Source organism: Ipomoea triloba, chromosome 10, assembly GCF_003576645.1.
Source record: "Ipomoea triloba cultivar NCNSP0323 chromosome 10, ASM357664v1".
In the NCBI taxonomy this organism is placed as follows: domain Eukaryota; kingdom Viridiplantae; phylum Streptophyta; class Magnoliopsida; order Solanales; family Convolvulaceae; genus Ipomoea; species Ipomoea triloba.
Window position 1 is genome coordinate 20,978,382 of NC_044925.1, and position 22,468 is coordinate 21,000,849.

Sequence of the window (22,468 nt, forward strand, 5' to 3'; positions counted from 1 at the left end):
CCCCCCCCCCCCCCCCCCCCACTCCTTAGGATTTTAATTTCGTGGATTTTAGGAAGAAAAAAATATAATCATGAGATAAAATTACCCCTCAATTTTTTTAACCTGAAATTTATGTTTGACCTTCCTTTCTAGATTACAGCGTGTATTATTTTTCGACTATTGTCAACAGAGAACGTTGTACCTGAGCAATAATCATTTTAGATCAACCTTAATCAAATATGTTTTCCCAAAACCCTCAAGTATTTAAATTTGATATGTGTATATAGTGTATTTGCCTAAATTTTGAACAACAAAATTTTCATTCTGTGCGCAATCTATGCAATCGTGAATGGCTTGAATTGTGTGTTTGTTAACTTTGTTTATAATAGCGAATGAATTCTTTATTTCTAATTTTCTATGCAATAGTGATTGAAAATTAGCATTGTTTATAATAATAATAATAATAATAATAATAATAAGACCATTGGGATCTCTTCCTCTATATGCAACAACATACAATTGACCATGGACAAAAATTAGTTTCCTCAATAACAATCCAACATGAGATAGTTTTAGCCCTTTGCCTTTTATTGATAGTCATTGCATATGAAAAGCATTACCACAATTGTCGTCTTTGAAATTTGAATGACAATCTCGGATCTGACATGGTCATAAACATTCGAGGAACCAACACCCTAGTTTATGCTTTCTTACCAGACATTATTTTGGCCTCTAAACCATGTTCTAACAATTTGGTAACCAATTAATCTAGCCTCATTGCATAAATCAAGTGAGTGATTTATATTTCTCAACAACATTATATTTAAACCAACCTTTAATGTTGACGAATGGTTACGTACACCCAAGGCTTGCAACCCATTTAGGAATTCAGGAATGTGCACATTTGCAAGGATACTATTATTCAAATCATATTTACAGACACTAAGTATTGGTGCTAGAATAGCTTGACTTTCAAGAATACTATGGTCACAATTACCAATTATAAACATAGGAAAATGTACTTTCTAGTTTCTACAATTGTATCAGTATACCCGCTCAATGCACGACATATATAATATTTAAATAAATTTATTGTTAATAGAGTTTTAAAAATAAATTAAAATAATATAATCAAGCAAAAATAAATGCACAATGAAATTGCATGTATTGTTTTTAATTATAATATATTAACACGGGATAAAAATTATATATTTTTAAATAATCATATTCTTCTGTTTTATTTAATTAATTTTAAAACATAAATTCTATATTATTACAAACATAAAACTAAAAAAAATTATAAAGAATAATTATGTGTGAGGATTTATATATTTATTGAAAATTAAATAATATATATTGTTATACTTTTTATTATAAATGTATAATATATTACGTTTAAAAAGAATGAAACTACTATTAAAAATAGAATAATACAATTTAAAATTATGATTTAGTGATATCCAATAAAATATAGTATGACACACGTGCGTTGCACAACAATATTTAAAAAAATATTAAAGCATAACCAATTAGTATGAAATTATATAAAATATTACACACATAACATATTTTTTTTACATATATAAAAATTATAATTTCGTAAACTTTAAATGTGCATATTACATTATATGTCATGACCCAAAGAAGATCTTAAATCTAAATAAATCCTTTACAATTTATATTTATTGAAGTTAAAATAGCGCACATAAATTTTAAATTACAAATTACCTAAAGACTTTTTATACACAATATTTATTGTTTTACTGCAATTATTATTTGAACCACTGCAAATCAAAATTTTAAGTGGCTTCGATTACTAAATCTAGATAAAGCCACATAAAGCTATTCACGATTAAAAATAGGATACTTAAATAACATACCAACATGCTTTAAAGCTTATCTTTTACTTTTAATTGTCAGTCATGGCATAGAAATTTAGAAAAATATAACACCGCATCTATATGTAAAAATTACATAGTATTATATCGTATATACAAATTATAGTATAATTATATAATAAAAATTTAATATGATCTAGTGAAATAACTATACCTGTGCAATGCACGACACACACACACACACACACACACACACACACACACACACACACACACACACACATATATATATATATATATAATTATTTCAAAAATAATTTAAGTTTAACAATATTTAATATGATTAAGCACAAATTACAAAACATAATTTTTACAGGTCTAAATTTGATGTAGAAAATAAGTATATTTTTCCTATTTTTTATTTATTAAGGAAGGGGGAAACCCGAATACAACTGGGCCTGTTAGCCAATGTCAATATCATACATGATTTGCCATGATGGACAACCAATTTTATCATACTCTAGAAGACACTTAGCATGTGGAGCCCTTTGGGATACAGTGTTGACGATCTTGCAGTTTTCACCATGGCAGCAACAAATTGTCCATTATGATCTGTGATGATGGCCCCAACCCTTGTTGTTCTGGTTTCCTTAGCCAATGCAGAGTCCATGTTCAACTTGAGAGTGGTTTCTGGTGGTCTCTTCCATTTCTCCTTTTGCCTAACAGATGTATAGCTACTATCCTTGCAGTGAACTTGTCTCCAAGCTTCAAGGAAAGCACTGGCTTCTCGAATAATGCTGCCGTGGTTGACATGTATGTTGTTCCAAACCTTCTGATTTCTTGCGTTCCATAGGCTCCAACAGATGGTTAAGAAGAGGCCCTGATCGTGATTGCTAAACTTATTTAATGTGGCCCTGATCTATTTCTTATCTTCAAATGAAGCAAATACTTAATTTTATTTGGCAATGTGAGTGCATATAATGGTGGCTTTCTAGCAGCGAAAAGATAAGAAGTTAAGAAAACATATGAATATGAATATGTAGACAGAATTAGGTGATGTTATAGCGGTTCCATTTCCATACCAAGGTCACTTAAACCCTATGCTTCAGTTTTGTTCTTCTTTATCTGCTAGAGGAGTGAGGGTCACCTTAGTCCTCACACATGGTGTAGCCAAATCCATGCCGCAAGCCACCCTTTCACACGGTGGAGTTCATTTTCGATGGCACCGACGTCCGCAACTCACCGCGCAACTTTGAAGAAGTTTCTCGTTTGCCAGCTACCGCGGTTTCCGAGGGGGTGGAGGCCATTATTCATAAGCAAAAAAAGAAAAAAGCTTCCTGCGAATCCGCCAAAGTTCTGGTGCACGATGCAATTATGCCGTGGCTTGTGGAGGTAAAAATAGGATTCTTTGTTTACTCAACCTGCTTCGCTTTGTGCTATCTACCTATTACCATATGCTCCGTGGCCACGTAGTCCAACAACTCACTCATTCTATGTTGCGTTTACCTTCATCGCCGGAAATGGAGTTGAGGGATCTGCCTTCCTATTCCCAATTCGCAAAACAATTTGCAGAGCTTAGTATCTGTCAAGTCTCAAACCTGCCCAAAGCTGACGGCTTTCTCATAAACACATTTCACTCCCTGGAAGACCAGGTAGTTCCCTTTGCTTCAATGGAGATGTGAGATCTTGAACACAGGTCAAGTATTTATAAGCTTTTTCCCACCAAAATATAGATTCAAAAAGAGTAATCATGATTTTCAGCATGCTTGAACATAACTTGTAAAATGAAATTTCACATTGGCAAATGATACTAATTAATTATCTATCACCTATCAATCAATGTATACCTTTGTCAGCAATTAATAGCATTGAAAGTTGGAATTTACAAAACTGATACCAAGACAGGTTAATTAATCAGGTAATAAATATTAAACAACAATTTTAAAAGGAAAATACAGTCCAAAAAGTTGAGCGGGAAAATAGAGCCAAATGATAGGCCAAATCCCTTGACTTTATTATAATATATAAGAGATATATATATATATATATATATATATGTATATATATATATGTATATATATATATATATATATGCCAAAGACGGCAAACCCAACCCCTCTTACAAAACTCTAGAATAGCTTTCAACAAGATGCAAATAATGACCTCTGATATTACCTTAATCGTTACATGTAAAATAACATTTTCAAAATAGCTTTTTTAATTTTAGCATTTTAAAATAATAAGTTGTTACAAAAAACTAATTAACCAAACACTTATATTGAATGTAAATGTTTAACCAAGTCAAATAGCTAATAGTTAAAATTAATTGATAAGTTAACTTACCAAACAGATTAAAATCTAACGTCCCATTTACCTCGATCAAGGACTTATCATTGCCCCCAATCGTTTCTTGTACTTTTATAGATTGATTAATCCTCTCGGTTTCCGGATAGCCCCAGCTTGGCTATAGCAAAATTATTGATTTAGTCCTTGACTATTTTTTTTACCAATTAAGTCTCTCAACGTTAAAAATCTTAATCAATTTGGTTCTCTCGTATTCCGTTTGTTTTGCTATTAGACATCCATTAACTTGGACTAAATTTGTAATTTTGATATAGTTAAGGGACTATTTCGGTTTTCACATGCAACATTTTCTTTGAAACATTAATTACTGAAATAACTCATTGACTATAGCGAAATTATAAATTTGGTCTCAAGTTAACAGATGTCTAATAGCAAAACAAATTGAGGACCAAGTTGGCCATAAATATAAGACAATTTGCGTCCGGAGTTAAAACACCAGATGCGTAAAGTGATGCGTGGCATTTTTATAATTAAAATGTTCACTATTTTATTAATTTTTTAAAATGCCAGACCATCTGCGTCCGAAGCAGCACATTTCGGACGCAGATGATCTGCCACATTACACTATCTGCGTCCGAAGTTGAATTAGGGCAAAATAGGCCGTCTTCTTCCCCGAAAACATAACATCGCGACTTACCCAAAAAACAAAACCCAAAATCACCACTCACGTCAGATCTGCTGCCATAATCTCCCGTCTTCTTCCCAAACGCCGCCGCGCGCCGCACGCCGTCACCACTCGCATCCGTTCGCCGCCGGTCTCCTCTCCTCGCCGCTCGCCGCACGCCTTCCAGCCACCGTATCTTCTCCGCTCGCTGCGTTGCGAAGCCGCTGCCCAGCCACCGTCGCCGTCCAGAGCTGACGCCTCCAGCCCCGTCGCCATCCATCACCTCCAGCCGCGCCGTCGCCGTCCAGGTAACTACACAAACTGCAAAAGATGATTTCTGTTCAGCAAGCAACACTGTACTTTTCCTTACTCCCTTCATAGCTTATTTAGAATTTTTGGGAGAATGATTTCAGTATAATTTTTATTGTTTAACATTTATACTTATCTTTTACATACTTTTCTATAATCAGTTCTTGAATAGGCTCCATTTATTCTGAAATATAATTATGAATTTATTTCCAATATCAATGTGCAGGTCAAAGTGCACCCGATTTTGTGTTCCTTGCGCATATCGTTGATATTATTTCGGCACTTCATGCTCCATTTGTTTTTAGATCATTCGGTTCAATTCCTTTCACTACAAGGCTCTTCTTGTTACCACTTTGGCCCGGAGTCATTATGGCGATGCTTATCATGTGGCTCAATTGCAAGACTTTCTTGTCCAGTTTTTACAACCTCAGAGGGAGAGTGCACCAGACATGGGTCATACCAAGATTTGGTTTTCAGGTATCTTCCTCAATGTCTCTAGACGGAGATTAATTCTGAACTTGTTTAGATCGTCAATGTTGTATGCAAAGGAATTCAGGTTTCTAAAATAGGAAAATACAGAAAAATGAAACCGAAATGATCTGTTTATAAAATTTATCTGAAACTGAAACCCATCTTTAAATTGTAATAACAGAGTGCCAAAACATGGAACTAAAGATTGGAATTTACTAGGAATAATTTCTTTCCTATTTTTTGTCTTGGCATCTTGAATGTTTATTTTGCTATGATTTGCAGTATTTCTTGCCATTTGCTGCGGAAGCCATAAATAAAAAGATTGAAGAAGCTGTTCTTAATGCTGATAGACGAGGCGTCAAGGTCATTAGCCTTGCTGCATTAAACAAGGTCGGTCATCCTTTGATCTGTTTTGTTCTTTGTTTTCCCGCCATGAATGTGTTGATTTATATGTTCCGACTTTGGATTAATGCAGGAAGGCATTTATAGATGAGCTTACACTTCTTCAGAAAATTACCATTAGTATCCAAATGTGGTTCAGTTTCTTGGCGCTGTAACCCAGAGCAGTCCGATGATGATAGTGATGGAATATTTACCAAAGGTATTCACTATTCTCGGCTAGCTTTTGACGCTACCCGAGAGAGCATTAGAAAAAAAAAATCATTTCTTAATTGTCATTTCAAAGGGAATTTTCTCTTGGATTGTTTGGCTTAAACTGTAATTTGAACTAATGTTCTTGATATCTGTTTCCCAAACTAAATCTGTTTCAAAAAAAAAACAAAAAAAATTCAGGGTGATTTGCGGACCTATCTGGATACTAATGGGCCACTTAAGCCTACAAAAGCTCTTAGATTTGCAATGGACATTGCAAGGTTCGTTATGACTCTGCTATTATCAAATATCAATCTGTGATTATGTATATACATATATAGAAGATTCTCATTTTTATTTTTATTAGATAAGTAAAAGAGGATTCCATTTTATGTATGTTTGAGGGTGGACGAGCATTAGCTATGTTATTCCAGTCTCGTAAATAATATCTTTAATGAGTTATTTTTGGTCTTCGAGGGGGATGAAGTATTTGCATGAAAACAAACCCGAGGCAATCATTCATCGTGATCTAGAGCCCTCGTATGGTTTTCCATAATAAATCTGTCCTTGAATTCCAATCTCAAATTTATGTGGTTAGTTTCTATGTATGTTGTTGTTTGCCTATGTTTGTGCTACATAACAGAAATGTTTTGCGGGATGATACTGGGCATCTGAAAGTCGCTGACTTTGGAGTTAGCAAGCTAGTAAAAGTTACAAACAGGGTTATTAGAGAGGACAGGCCCCTCGCTTGTGATGAGACTTCTTGTGAGTGTTATTAGCTTTTCGAGACTTTTTTTAACACCATTGGTTCACTCCATAGAACACTGTACCAATATGACAGAACTGTCTTATTTTTAAAACAAGAAATTAAGAATGCTTGTATTCTAACTATGATAGACATGGATAATCAGAAAATGCTATTTGAAAGTATTTACTTGGATCACCTTGCCTGATGCTCTGAGTTATGAATTATGCATTATTATAATCTGCAAGTGAATCTATGAGAGGAAGAAAATTAAATTGTGAAATTGTCATCACTTACTTAAATATTTTAGATTTATATTTTTCTTTGTTTCACCTCTGACCTTGAAAACAGAGGCAAATGGGAACTGGAATTGGACTTCAGGAGATATTGGGAAGAGTTCCACTCTTCAAGTTCGGAAAAAGGTTTTTCTTAGTTTGCATAAAGAGAAGTTTAATTTTATCAATTCATACACTGGACAACATCATAGTGTTCTTTCTTTGGGCAGGAAAAGGAAAAAGCCTTGATTATGACTGTTGATGCTTTCTATAAATTAGTGAAGAATCAGGCAGATGTAGTTCAATTAATTACCAAGTAAGGGAGTAATTTTTGCCTCTTCTTAGCTTATTTCCCTGTAGTGTGTCATTCTTTTTATGACATTTAAATTTAAGTGTACTAGAATATTCTCCTAAGTTGAAATTATGACCCGATAAAGTTGCAGTTTAAGAATTTGTGTTTTCAATTTCATTTACATTTACATTCTTAGATATATTTATTTATTTATTCTGTTATCAAGTACTCCATAGCAAAGTTTTTTTTTTTTTTTTTTTTTTTTTTTTTTGACTTTGCTTAGATCCTTACCTTTTGTACATACAGTTTACTTTGCAGTTGATATTTTGTTTAATAATATCATCTGTGAGATATAAGTACACCAGAAAAAAAAAATTCTCATATAGAGATATATTTATTTTCTTAACAAATTATAAAACTATTTGACTTTCCATGGATCCTTATATTTTGTTTTGTACAGGTCAATTCTGAGTTAATAATTTGTTTAATCATCTGCTTTATAACTGTGAACTTTATTTATTTTCTTGTTAAGAAATTGTAAAGAAATTATATATTTCTTGGATATTTCCCTTTCTTTTGTGCAATGTAATTTTGAGTTAATGTTTCATTACTTCTAACTGTGAATGGGAATTTTACTATTATTTATTTATTTATTTTTATTATTATTTTTTTTAATCTTATGGTGATTGTAAACCAAGTTTGAACTGTCTTACAGACATTTCAGGACTTATGATGCATTGATGCCCCTAATTATACTTTCTTGAAACTTTAGTTGCTTTAAGTTACAACTTTGAAATATTCTCATGTGTTTCAGGAATATTTGATAAATGCAGTAATGGAGGAGTTAGTGAATTCACTCAGGTTCTGAGCAATTGGTCAGGTTCACCTGGATATTGCATGTATGTATGTTCTGGTTCATTGAATAGATAGATTGAAGAAGACATTTATTTTACTGGAGTTAATTGACTCTACGTTTTTGATCTAGAAGGAAAGAATTAGCAGACTTTAATGATGCCTGAAACAGTACTTGTTTGCCATATTAAGCAGAGAAATCTGAGGATTTATTTAGGGAATTATGCTACCTGTAAGGCTAACGTTAATCTACTTATCTCTTCTTGGTATAGGCATTGCATCTCAGTTAATCTTTTTACTATTGTTCTGCTTGGGTTAGGAGGCAAAGTATTATAAAATTAATTTTTTATCAATAATTTTATTATTATTTTTTATTTATATCAAATACTGCGTCTGGAATTTATATATATATATAAATACTATCTGCCTCCGGAACTGGGGAGTTCCAGACGCAGATAGTTAATTAAAAAATAAAATAAAATGACCATCTGCGTAGATGGTGGACTATTTGGGTCCGGGGAAACTCCAGATGCAGATAGTCTTGTCTATCTGCGTCCGGAGTACATAGTCCATAACTCCGGACGCAAATGCTCTTTTCTGTACTAGTGTTAATTAGTCAAAAAATAGTCAATGACCAAATTGATAATTTTATTATAGTCAAGGCACAATTCCTGTAATCAAGAGTTTTTTCCCAAAATGGTCCCTCGACTATTGGCCATTCTCAATTTTGCATTTAGACTTATAAATGCACCCAATGTGGTCCCTTGACTTTTAAAAAGTTCGCCAATGTGGTCCTCCGTTAGGTTTATCGTCAATCCAACGTTAAAAGTGAGGGCATTTCGGTCAGTTCACATTGTTGGCGCCCATTACAACCGATAGTCGTCGTTCCTTTTGTCATCCTTTCAGAAATTGACCCCAAATCGCAAACAAAAACCCTAAATTAGAAAATTATTGAAGCTTGTTGACGAAGGAGACAGCTTGTTGACGAACGAGACGCAAGGTCTGGGACGATTCCATGGGGCTTCGAAGGGTTGGGAATACCTTGCCAATATACGGTACGCAATTTTGTTAGTTTTGTTAGAATGTGAGGATTTTATAGGGTGAATTAAAGATGGGGGGTCGAGGGGACCAGTAGCCAGCTTTTTGCATAAAAAATGTTTGTTTTAGGGTTCCATTTATAGGGTTCCATGTTTTGGTTGTATAAAAGGGTGCAGAGGGGACCACTGGGAGCATTGCTTTTGGTTGTAGGGTTCCAAGTCTGCTATGTGTTTGTAAAATATTTAATGGGTGGGGGACCACTGTTATTGCTTTTTATACTGTACTGTATGGTTTCAACTTTGTGCTTTTTGTATTGTATTGTAGGGTTCCATTTTGTTTCCTTTTTTTTTGTTTTGTTATTTTTTTTTTGTTTTAGTTTCTGATCCATGTATATTTTTTTGCTGTTAATAATTTGAATCATTCAGATGCTGTTGATGAAAATAGATTTACACTAAAGGTTAGACATAGTGGTAGTATATTACTGAGTGAGCCTGCAACATATGTTGGAGGTCATGTAGATCATTTTGACTACATGGATGTTGATGAATGGGGGTTTATGACTTTACAAGACAAAGTCATAGAGTTAGGGTATAATAGTAGTGACTGTAAGGTATATACTGTAGTGGGTGAAGGTTTGATTGAGGTGGTTTCAGACAGTGAAGCATGGGATTTAATTGATTTCAGTGATAAGGATAGAGAAGTAGAAGTGTGGATAAACATAGGAGGGTTAAATGTTGAAGTTGAGAATGATTATGAAGTGGAAGAAGATTCTGATTCTGATTATGAACATGAGGGGGAAGAAGAATTGAATACTGTAGGGGAGGAAGATGATTTTCAGTTTGAAAAAACAGTAGATCCCAATGTTGAATATCATGGGATAGGACCTACCAAAACTGTCCAGGAGGGGGAATCTGCAGGTGATAAAATGAATGCTGAAGTGAACTATTCTGATGATGACACACCTCATGGAAGTGATGAGGAAGTAGAATGTGATATTTGGCCAAAGTTTAGGAAATGTGACAGTGATAAGCCTGTTTTTAGTGTTGGAATGACCTTTTCCTTGAAAAGTGATTTTAAGGAAGCCATTATCAATTATGCATTCAATGAAGGAAAAGATATAAAATTTGAGAAGAATGACAACGTTAGGTGTATTGTCAAGTGTAAGCAAAGTGGATGTCCATGGGCAATAACCCTAAGATGGATAAAGGAAGTCAATTGTTGGAGGGTTACAGCATTCAGAGACTGCCATGATGGTTGCTCTTGGGTGTGGGAGAATCCTAGTGTAAAGTCAAGCAGATTAGCTAAGAGATGGAAAAAAGAAATAAGTGGCAATTCGACTTGGAGAGTGTCTGAGTTTAGGGAAAAAGTGGCCACTGATGACCACTTCCATATAACATCAAAGGTTGCTTATAAGGCAATGACAATGGCTAGGGCTGCTATTAGAGGTGAACTAGAGGATTACTTTAAAAAGTTCTGGAGCTACTACCTTGAGATTCAAAGATCAAATCCAAAAACAAAATCTATTGTCAAGATGAGTGACTGTGTAGAGGAAGGAGAGAAAAAGAGATTTTTAAGATGGTATATATGTTGGGAAGCCTGTAGAAATGGGTTCCAACATTGCAGAAAGATTATAGGTGTGGATGGTTGCCACTTAAGATCCAAGTATGGTGGGTATTTATTGACAGCAACTGCTATGGATCCAAATGATGGCATTTTTCCAATAGCTTATGCAATTGTTGAGGGAGAAAACATGAAATCATGGTCATGGTTTTTTGCTTTATTGAAGCATGATTTGGGCATTGATGTTTGTGCACAAAATGAGTACACATTTATTTCAGATAAGCAAAAGGGATTGTTGCTTGCATTTAGAGGTGTTTTACCAAATGTGGTTCATAGGTTTTGTGTAAGACATTTATATGTCAACATGAAGGTTGCAAGGTTTCATGGGAATGCTATTAAGGACACACTGTGGGCAGCAGCAAGAGCCACCACAGTGAATTCATTTAAGGACTCAATGAGGAAGATGAAAGAGCTTGACAGTAATGCCTTTGATTGGTTGGGGGACAAACATCCATCTGAGTGGTCTTGGTCTCACTTCACTAGTTCTACCCTGTGTGATATTCTAGTTAACAATGTGAGTGAATGTTTCAATGCCATGATAGTGAAGGCCAGGGAATATCCATTGATAAGTTGCCTTGACATGCTTAGGACAATATTGATGACAAGGTTGTTTAAAAATAAACAAGAAGCATCTGAATGGACTGGAGTTATTTGCCCTAATATTGTGAAGAAAATAGCAGTTGAAGAGAAATCTGCAGGATCATATATATACCCTTACAGTGTGCCTTGAATCTGTTTGAAGTGAAAAAAATGCATACTGGAGAGCAACACACTGTAGATTTGGGCAGAAAAACATGCTCTTGCAAGAAATGGGATTTGACTAAAATCCCTTGCAGATATGGCATTTGTGCAATCTGGATGAAGAAACACAGTGTGCTGGATTATGTTGATAGTTGCTACACTGTAGATTCATACTTGAAAGTATATGGAGGTAGCATCAATCCAATGGCTGGTGTGAATGAGTGGCCTCTTACTACTCTGGAACCACCCTTGCCACCTGAATACAAGGCAAAACCTGGCAGGCCAAGGAAATTAAGGTTGAGAGGAGCTGATGAAAAGAAAAAGGTCACCAATGATGGGGTACATATGTCTAGAAATCATGTTGTCTTACATTGCACCTTGTGTAAACAAAAAGGGCACAACAGTAGGAAATGTCCTCTCAACACTGTACGTATTATTTCCTTCTTTTAGGTACTACCATTTATTTGTTGCTTTATGTAATGTACTACATTTAATGCTTGCAGACAAATCCTAAGCCACAAACAAGAAGGACAAAGCAAAAGGGAACACCTTTACCTAAAATGGTTGATGTAAGTACCCTACAACTATATTTCTATTATACTGTTTCCCAAAATACATACCCTAAACTTATCTTTTCTAAATTAAACATAGGTTCCAATTGAAGTTGAGAGCTCACAAGTTGGTATGCAAAATGTTGTGGTTGAAGCTGTGTATACTGAGTTTGAAGCTGTGCATGATGATTGTGAAGCTGTGCAGAATGAGGTTGAGGCTGTGCAGAATGAGGTTGATGCTGTCCAACATGAGGTTGTGGTTGTCCATATTTATTTTTTGCTTACTTTAATGAGCTTGTGANTTTAATGAGCTTGTGAATAATGGTTAAGAAACAACTTTGCTATTTTTTTTTAGGTAATTCAAACTGCAGCAGATGAGATACCACTACCTACACAACCTGACATTGGAGATGGTGATACAAGCTTTGCGGATGTTGATAGCATCGAAGGCCATAACAACTTTGCAGCACCTCCCCCTCCAAAAAGGGCAAAGACACTTGGGCTAACAAAAAAATTGAAGATGGTTACTAACAAATCGGCTACTCCTAATGCTCCTAAGAGAAGGAAGTACATGACAAGGTCTTCATTCAAAACCAAGTTCCATGGAAATAGCAAAGAGCCAATTAACATTGATTAGGTGTCCAGACTTTTGGTTTAAGTCTTTTTGCTGCCCTTTGGCAATGCTTTGTGTAAATTTTTTGCTATATTGCATGTGCAATCATGCTTTAAATCTTTTGGTATAGCATGTAGTAAACTAGTCATGCTGTAAATCTTTTGGTATACTCATTTATCAGTTATGCAGTTAACATTTCCCAGTTATTAATTGTTCAGTTGAGCTGTTTCCATTTCCCAGTTTTGCATTTCCAGCTTACAGAAATTCACCCAACTTATTCAAAGTAAAGGCAGTGTTTCAAATAGACCAAATAAAAATTTTATTGCATTGCAATACATCATGGTAAAGGCAATCTACAACTAAGGCTATCCATTCCACTACGGTTAAAGTACAAGTAAACCAAACCACTTGCTATTACAATTATCATTAAACAAAAAATTCTAAACCCAAACCCTCCTCCTCCTTTACCACAATTACATGTTCTTGGCAGGACACCACCAATAGAGGACACCACAATTGCATTTAACCTCTCAATTTCTTCATCTTTTCTATTCATACTTCTTAACAACCCAGGAATTATCTTCTTCACCCGTGAACACATTGGAGGATCAAACCATTCTTTGAATCCACACCCCACACAACCCTGTCAATAACAATTTTAAAAATACTACCATTACTGCAAAATTTTGACAATTATTTAGAAATGAAAAACAATTCAAAATTGAATTAAGATTATTGACAAACATTGCTCCCTCCACAAACCCAAAACCTACGCCCGGGATTTTCGTTACTCCAAGATGTTTGTATGCTCCATTCATTGCCACAATTACATATGCGCGTAGGGATTACGTCTCCATAGTGGTACCTCTGTCTTGGCGAAGATGATGATGTTGAAGAAGAACCCTTAGTACTTTGCCTCCAATTTGTAGACATTGTGAGCAATTTTTTCGTAATTACAAAGAAGAAGAACAGTGCCTAGGGTTTCGAAGAGAAGAGCAGCTGTAAAACATCGTATCTGGAATGCTAGGATATATTAGCGGTTGCAATGGGCGCCAACAATGTGAACTGACCGAAATGCCCTCACTTTTAACGTTGGATTGACGATAAACCTAACGGAGGACCACATTGGGGAACTTTTTAAAAGTCAAGGGACCACATTGGGTGCATTTATAAGTCTAAATGCAAAATTGAGAATGGCCAATAGTCGAGGGACCATTTTGGGAAAAAATTCATGTAATCAACTTTAAAAAGAAAAAAGAAAAAAGAAAAAAGCATTAACAAATTGAATAAGTAAATAATCGCATGAGATAAAATGGACTATTTATTCTTTTAGAGGAAACTTAACACTATTAAGAAAATGGAATATGAAAAAAAAAAAAAGAAAGATATANTTTATTTTTTGCTTACTTTAATGAGCTTGTGAATAATGGTTAAGAAACAACTTTGCTATTTTTTTTTAGGTAATTCAAACTGCAGCAGATGAGATACCACTACCTACACAACCTGACATTGGAGATGGTGATACAAGCTTTGCGGATGTTGATAGCATCGAAGGCCATAACAACTTTGCAGCACCTCCCCCTCCAAAAAGGGCAAAGACACTTGGGCTAACAAAAAAATTGAAGATGGTTACTAACAAATCGGCTACTCCTAATGCTCCTAAGAGAAGGAAGTACATGACAAGGTCTTCATTCAAAACCAAGTTCCATGGAAATAGCAAAGAGCCAATTAACATTGATTAGGTGTCCAGACTTTTGGTTTAAGTCTTTTTGCTGCCCTTTGGCAATGCTTTGTGTAAATTTTTTGCTATATTGCATGTGCAATCATGCTTTAAATCTTTTGGTATAGCATGTAGTAAACTAGTCATGCTGTAAATCTTTTGGTATACTCATTTATCAGTTATGCAGTTAACATTTCCCAGTTATTAATTGTTCAGTTGAGCTGTTTCCATTTCCCAGTTTTGCATTTCCAGCTTACAGAAATTCACCCAACTTATTCAAAGTAAAGGCAGTGTTTCAAATAGACCAAATAAAAATTTTATTGCATTGCAATACATCATGGTAAAGGCAATCTACAACTAAGGCTATCCATTCCACTACGGTTAAAGTACAAGTAAACCAAACCACTTGCTATTACAATTATCATTAAACAAAAAATTCTAAACCCAAACCCTCCTCCTCCTTTACCACAATTACATGTTCTTGGCAGGACACCACCAATAGAGGACACCACAATTGCATTTAACCTCTCAATTTCTTCATCTTTTCTATTCATACTTCTTAACAACCCAGGAATTATCTTCTTCACCCGTGAACACATTGGAGGATCAAACCATTCTTTGAATCCACACCCCACACAACCCTGTCAATAACAATTTTAAAAATACTACCATTACTGCAAAATTTTGACAATTATTTAGAAATGAAAAACAATTCAAAATTGAATTAAGATTATTGACAAACATTGCTCCCTCCACAAACCCAAAACCTACGCCCGGGATTTTCGTTACTCCAAGATGTTTGTATGCTCCATTCATTGCCACAATTACATATGCGCGTAGGGATTACGTCTCCATAGTGGTACCTCTGTCTTGGCGAAGATGATGATGTTGAAGAAGAACCCTTAGTACTTTGCCTCCAATTTGTAGACATTGTGAGCAATTTTTTCGTAATTACAAAGAAGAAGAACAGTGCCTAGGGTTTCGAAGAGAAGAGCAGCTGTAAAACATCGTATCTGGAATGCTAGGATATATTAGCGGTTGCAATGGGCGCCAACAATGTGAACTGACCGAAATGCCCTCACTTTTAACGTTGGATTGACGATAAACCTAACGGAGGACCACATTGGGGAACTTTTTAAAAGTCAAGGGACCACATTGGGTGCATTTATAAGTCTAAATGCAAAATTGAGAATGGCCAATAGTCGAGGGACCATTTTGGGAAAAAATTCATGTAATCAACTTTAAAAAGAAAAAAGAAAAAAGAAAAAAGCATTAACAAATTGAATAAGTAAATAATCGCATGAGATAAAATGGACTATTTATTCTTTTAGAGGAAACTTAACACTATTAAGAAAATGGAATATGAAAAAAAAAAAAAGAAAGATATAAAATAAACTCGGATCCACAATGAATTCTGCGAATCCTTAGGATTGGTATATTCTTTTATATCCTGTAGTTCCCCTCCTAGCATCACATTTCTACCCATCCTGTATATTGTCTCTTGTTGAAATAGAACCTTAAGTAATTCTTAAGTAATTAAAGATTTAGAATGAAAGATTTAGATTAATTAGTTATTAGACGGAGACGAGATTTTACGAATTTTTTTGTTCTTTGTTCATAGGGGAGAACAAATATCTTTTTCGATGGTGAAACTTTTTCAAAATCTAATGAGCTAATGAGAAAGGGTGGTTTCGCCAGAGTCCTATATAGTGTATACTTATACTGAAGTCTTACCCCCGATTCCCGTAGAACTTTTTTTTTAATACGCACCCCCATTACAATACCCATACCCAAGACTCACACCCTTTAATTAGTTAATAGTCCTAGTGCTTGGATTTCTATGTTTATTCTGATAAGAAACAAGATATTCAAATCATTTTTTTTTTCTAAATTTTTTATTTTAAGATCGAACAACTATTCCATCTATTGTATTTTCTATTGTATTTTCATGCAAATAGGGGCAAGAAAACTCTATGGAAAAGTGGAGGATTTTTTCGTTTCAGAAGGAGTTCAAACGCAGGTGTCGGCTAAATAGCAGTCTTGGTCCTATTGAAACTACCGGTGAAGATCCGAATATAAAAGATACGGTTAAAAACATTCAGAGTTGGGAGGATCGTGACAATTCTAGTTACAGTAATGTTGATCATTTATTCGGCGTTAAAGACAATGAGAATTTCATCTCCGATAACACTTTTGTAGTTTTTGATATTGAAAATCATATTTTTGAGATTGACAACGATCATTCTTTTTTGAATGAACCTTTTTCTAGTTATAGTGATCGGAATTCTAGCTATCTGACTAATGTATTTACGAGTGAAGATCCCTACTATAATCGTTATATGTATGATGCTCAATATAGTTGGAATAATCAACTTCCGTGTACTAGCTAAAGCGTTACGTCTGTCTGGTGGAGATCATATTCACGCGGGTACCGTAGTAGGTAAACTTGAAGGGGAAAGAGAGATTACTTTGGGCTTTGTTGACTTACTACGTGATGATTTTGTTGAACAAGACCGAAGTCGCGGTATTTATTTCACTCAAGATTGGGTCTCTTTACCAGGTGTTCTGCCTGTTGCTTCAGGGGGTATTCACGTTTGGCATATGCCTGCTCTGACCGAGATCTTTGGGGATGATTCCGTACTACAGTTCGGGGGAGGAACTTTAGGGCACCCTTGGGGTAATGCGCCAGGTGCCGTAGCTAATCGAGTCGCTCTAGAAGCATGTGTACAAGCTCGTAACGAAGGACGTGATCTTGCTCGGGAAGGTAATGAAATTATTCGCGAGGCTTGCAAATGGAGCCCTGAACTATCTGCTGCTTGTGAGGTATGGAAGGAGATCCGATTTGAATTTAAACCAGTGGATACCTTGGATCCAGGTACAGCTTAAATATAAATGAAATAAATACCTTAGCAGATAAATTATTCGGAGATAAAGGATAGGGAGAAGGAACTCAAGGAATTACCCTTCCTTCTCTTCTCTTAATTGAATTGCAATTCAACTCGGCCCAATCTTTTACTAATACTAAAAGGTAAAAGGATTGAGCCGAATACAACTAAAGAGTGTATTGCATGTATTTTGGATAAGTATATACTTATCCAGATTCTAGATATACAAGATTTGAAATAAAAAATCTAGAAGACTAAATCCAAAGCTAAGACTCAAGCAAATGTTTCTATTGTTGTCTTGGATCCACAATGAATTCTGCGAATCCTTAGGATTGGTATATTCTTTTATATCCTGTAGTTCCCCTCCTAGCATCACATTTCTACCCATCCTGTATATTGTCTCTTGTTGAAATAGAACCTTAAGTAATTCTTAAGTAATTAAAGATTTAGAATGAAAGATTTAGATTAATTAGTTATTAGACGGAGACGAGATTTTACGAATTTTTTTGTTCTTTGTTCATAGGGGAGAACAAATATCTTTTTCGATGGTGAAACTTTTTCAAAATCTATCTCACTATTTCAAAATATACTATCCTAAGTGAAAAAAAGAAAAGATAGTGGTGTTGTGATGGAGGCGCGTGAAACGAAGGGCAGGTTTAGGTTTAAGTTGAAGTATGTGGTTTGATACATATGTGTAGAATGCAGCGATTTCCTCTTCACTGAGATCTCCTCCTTCATCTTCATCATCACCATTTTCTTCCCAATCCAAAGACCGCATAAATGCAATCTCTTCCTCTTCTAAACATAACTTACAATTCCCATGTTGTTTCTTGCAATTAAAGGCGTCACCACCATTGGTGGTAGCAGATAATGTAGTCATCTCCTCTTGAGTGAGATATCCTTCTTCTTCTTCATCATCATCATCATCACTGTTTTCTTCCCAACCCAAAGACCGTAGAAATGCAATCTCTTCCTCTTCTGGCCATAACTTACCATTCTCAACAAGCTGTTTCTTGCAATTAAAGGCGTTAGTTGTTGAAAGTTGGACAGCAGCAGAAGAGTCACCCATAGATTTCTTCCTCACAACTCACGAGCTAAGAAAGAATAATAGTTTGGGATATCTGATATGATGATGCCAACTACTTACATTAACCCATATTTTATAGCTGTACTATCTATCTATTATGAAAGAATTAGGAATTAATTATATTTTCCCTTTCCTTATTAGCTTGTGATTCTTCTTTTTCTGGGATTAGTATACGATGGTCCATATATAGATCAAATTATTATTATTATTATTATTATTTTTAACTGAAGTTTATTTTTCTTTTTACATAAATAAAATTAATATATATATATATATATATATATATATATATATATATATATTAAGAAGCTTAAATTAAGATATTTTAAAAGAAAAACATATTGATATTTTTATTAACACACAATTATATTAAGTCATTATATTAATTTCATTTTCAATATTGATGGAGTCATGGGACTTAGTACAAGTGACGGTCATTTTTATTGCTATGGAAGAATGAAGTCTTGAGCAAAATAATATAGGAGTTGCTACTAGGGGTATCAAACTCATAACTTCTAATGTAACAACCTAAACACCAACCACTTAAGCCACTCAACATATATCACGTACAAAAAGGTAGGATGCTCTATTTCTAAATATTAATTCATTTTTTTGTCATAGATTTATATATGTTGTTTCACTTTTAATTTTTTTTTTATTAGTAATCCTATCCTCCTTCAACCTCTGTCCACCACACCACAAAGCAAATTGTTGCTTCGACGAGGTTTGCTCGCCATCGCTGGAACTTTTTCGTCTATGGGTCGTCTGAAAAATTTTCAAGGGGTACCTTATGAAGAATTATGTATGGTTTGTTAAATAAAATTTTAAAAATGACATATAATATATAGTCCACATAAGCAAGATGATCAATAAACGAAAAATACTACTTGGACTTCGATAGCCTATTCCCAACATTTACTTCCATTAAGTGTTTAAATTTTATTAGAGGAAAACAAAGGGAATGGATAAAAATCATGACCACTCCCTTATATTAAGTAATCAAAGCATGATACATAATATGGAGTAGAAAATGAGAATGCATGTAGAATTATTCTTAGTTAACCTCAACAACCTATTATTTGGTCAATTTGCATGATTTTAACTTGTTTAGAGGTCAATTATGCTTCTTTTTTTTTTTTTTTTTTGGTTTAGTGACAAAATTGTATTTTCGTTGTGATTTAGTGGGTATCACGTATTTGTTTCTTCGGTGTGATTTGTTTTGCCCGGATATTATAAGCCAGCCCTTTTCAAAGGCCGCGGCTTAGATGCATGTTAGTTTGCAATGCACAATGTCGCATTGTACTGCATAAGCCACCCCATTGTAGTGAAAGAAAGGGTTAATGGATCAGGCTGGAATGGTTATATATGCTTTTATGGTCTGTGTACTGCTTTTTTTTTTTTTTTTTTTTTTTGGAAATTGGTATCTCCTCATTTCCATATTTTAGTTATTAAATAATAGTATAACTAGAATTAATACTATGGAAGAATATATAAAGAGATTAACCAGTTTTTGTAATTGTTATATCTGTTAAAAGGGGAGCTGGCATTGCAGTTAATAGCTGTAGAATCATTAATATAATGCATCATTAGTATGCTTTGCACAATGTAGCTTCGTACTGCATAAGCCACCCCATTCTAGTGAAAGAAAGGACTGATATGATGTCTATACTTTTATGGTATATATATATATTATAAATTTTATTTAAAGAAAAAGAAAAAATAAAAATAAACTTCACTTAAATAATAATAATAATAATTTGATTCATATATAGACCATTGTATACTAATCCCAGAAAAAAGAGGAATCACAGTTTCCAACCTAATAAGGAAACGGAAATTAAAATTTAATTAATTCCTAATCCTTTCATAATAGGATAGATAGTATAACTATAAAATATGGGTTAATGTAAGTAGTTGGCATCATATCGATCAGATATCCCAAATTGTTATTCTTTCTTGTAAGTTGTGAGGAAGAACTCTAAATCTATGGGTGACTCTTCTGTTGCTCCCCAACTTTCAACAATTGACGCCTTTAATTGCAAGAAACAGCTTGCTGGGAATTGTAAGTTATGGTCAGAAGAGGAAGAGATTATATTTCTGCGGTCTTTGGGTTGGGAAGAAAACGGTGATGATTATGATGGTGATGAAGAAGAAGGATATCTCACTCAAGAGGAGTTCGCAACATTATCTGCTACCACCAATGGTGGTGACGCCTTTAATTGCAAGAAACAGCTTGCTGGGAATGGTAAGTTATGGCCAGAAGAGGAAGAGATTGCATTTCTGCGGTCTTTGGGTTGGGAAGAAAACGGTGATGAGTATGATGATGATGAAGAAGAAGGATATATCACTCAAGAGGAGTTCGTTACATTATCTGATAAAGAAGAAGGATATATCACTCAAGAGGAGTTCGTTACATTATCTGCTACCACCAATGGTGGTGACGCCTTTAATTGCAAGAAACAGCTTGGGAATTGTGATTTATGTTTAGAAGAGGAAGAGATTGCATTTCTGCGGTCTTTGGGTTGGGAAGAAAATGGTGATGAAGATGATGAAGAAGGAGATCTCACTGAAGAGGAAATCGCTACATTCTACACATATGTATCAAACCACATACTTCAACTTAAACCTAAACCTGCCCTTCGTTTCACGCGCCTCCATCATAATAGCGCTATCTTTTCTTTTTGCACTTAGGATAGTATATTTTGAGATAATGAGAATATGAGATCGAGTTTATTTTATATCCTTTTTCTTTTCTCTATTTTCTTTTTTCTTTTTTCTTTTTAAAGTTAATTCCTGCTGTCGACGTCTTGCGAATTTTTTACTTCAAAGCTGCGCCCATTGTGACCTTTTGAAGGGTGATTTGCTGAAATTAGAGATTTCTAATTTTAGCCAAGTGGGGTTATCCGCAAACCGGGAGGAATAATCAATCGATAAAAGAACATGAAATCAATCTGTTTCAATAAAAGAAATAAAAGTGCGAGAAACGATTGGGGACAACGATAAGTCTTTGATCGAGGTAAACGGGACATTAGATTTTGACCTGTTTGGTAACATAGTTAGCTTATCAACTAATTTTAACTATTAGTTATTTGACTTGGTTAAACATTCACATTCAATATAAGTGTTTGAATAATTAGTTTTTTTGTAACAACTTATTATTTTAAAATACTAAAATTCAAAAAGCTATTTTAAAAAATTCATTTTACATGTACATCTATTAACTAATCATTTGGCCAATCCCCTACCACTTAGCATGCTGACCGTTGGAACCGAGGATTAGTCTTCTGGCTGTCGGCGGGAGGATACATTTGAAAAAAAAAACCTAAAAAAATCTATCAACTAATCAAACTCACCAACCCAATCAACTAATAATTATTTATCAAACACTCCCTTTATGTCAAATTTAGGGGGATCATTGGATTTGTTGTGACCATTGTACAATATAAAATCTTTAATTTAGTGTTCGAAGAAAAATAAAAAAGTAGTTATGGACAGACAGCCTAAAACAGTAAAACGAACCAAAATAAAACGTAATATTGGCAACTTCATACACTTCCATTTAATACATCAAAAGTACTTTGTCCAACATGCTACTCGTCATGAAAAGGAGATGTTTTACATCCATTTAATTAAATATATACAACAGGAATGTCATCGAAAATATACAAACATTGCAGTATATGGATTTCCTATGCAATCTTTATGATGCTCAGAACTCTCAATCAGGGAACAGAATTGGAGCAACCAGAGACCAGAGAAATAAGGCAGCAGTCACCCACCTTTTTGTATGTGATATATGTTGCATAACATGAGACACAGAAATGCATAACACAAGATATATACACATGTTTTACAATTACAAAAAAAAAAAAAAAAAAAAAAAAAAAAAAAAA

General features: G+C 34.4%; 2 protein-coding genes and 1 long non-coding RNA gene across 4 annotated transcripts; 2 read left to right on the plus strand and 1 right to left on the minus strand.

Annotated features, from left to right (window-relative positions):
- Positions 1–2,337: 2,337 nt before the first annotated feature.
- Positions 2,338–3,329, minus strand: LOC116033291. Its single transcript, XM_031276044.1, has 2 exons — positions 3,324–3,329; positions 2,338–2,697 (listed from the first exon to the last, which is right to left on the minus strand). The coding sequence occupies exons 1-2, from the start codon at positions 3,327–3,329 to the stop codon at positions 2,338–2,340; spliced, it is 366 nt and encodes a 121-aa protein (XP_031131904.1).
- Positions 3,330–4,738: 1,409 nt separating this feature from the next.
- LOC116033525 lies at positions 4,739–8,591 on the plus strand. 2 transcript variants are annotated; one of them, XR_004100866.1, is made up of 10 exons: positions 4,739–5,093; positions 5,321–5,571; positions 5,848–5,955; positions 6,041–6,166; positions 6,358–6,437; positions 6,634–6,696; positions 6,800–6,921; positions 7,253–7,323; positions 7,407–7,492; positions 8,283–8,591. It is a non-coding gene; the product is annotated as an uncharacterized LOC116033525 (long non-coding RNA). The 2 variants fall into 2 exon arrangements; XR_004100865.1 differs by having other exon boundaries at positions 6,634–6,921.
- Positions 8,592–9,335: 744 nt separating this feature from the next.
- Positions 9,336–11,708, plus strand: LOC116033292. The gene is made up of 2 exons (XM_031276046.1): positions 9,336–9,375; positions 9,784–11,708. The coding sequence occupies exons 1-2, from the start codon at positions 9,336–9,338 to the stop codon at positions 11,706–11,708; spliced, it is 1,965 nt and encodes a 654-aa protein (XP_031131906.1).
- The last annotated feature ends 10,760 nt before the right edge of the window (positions 11,709–22,468 follow it).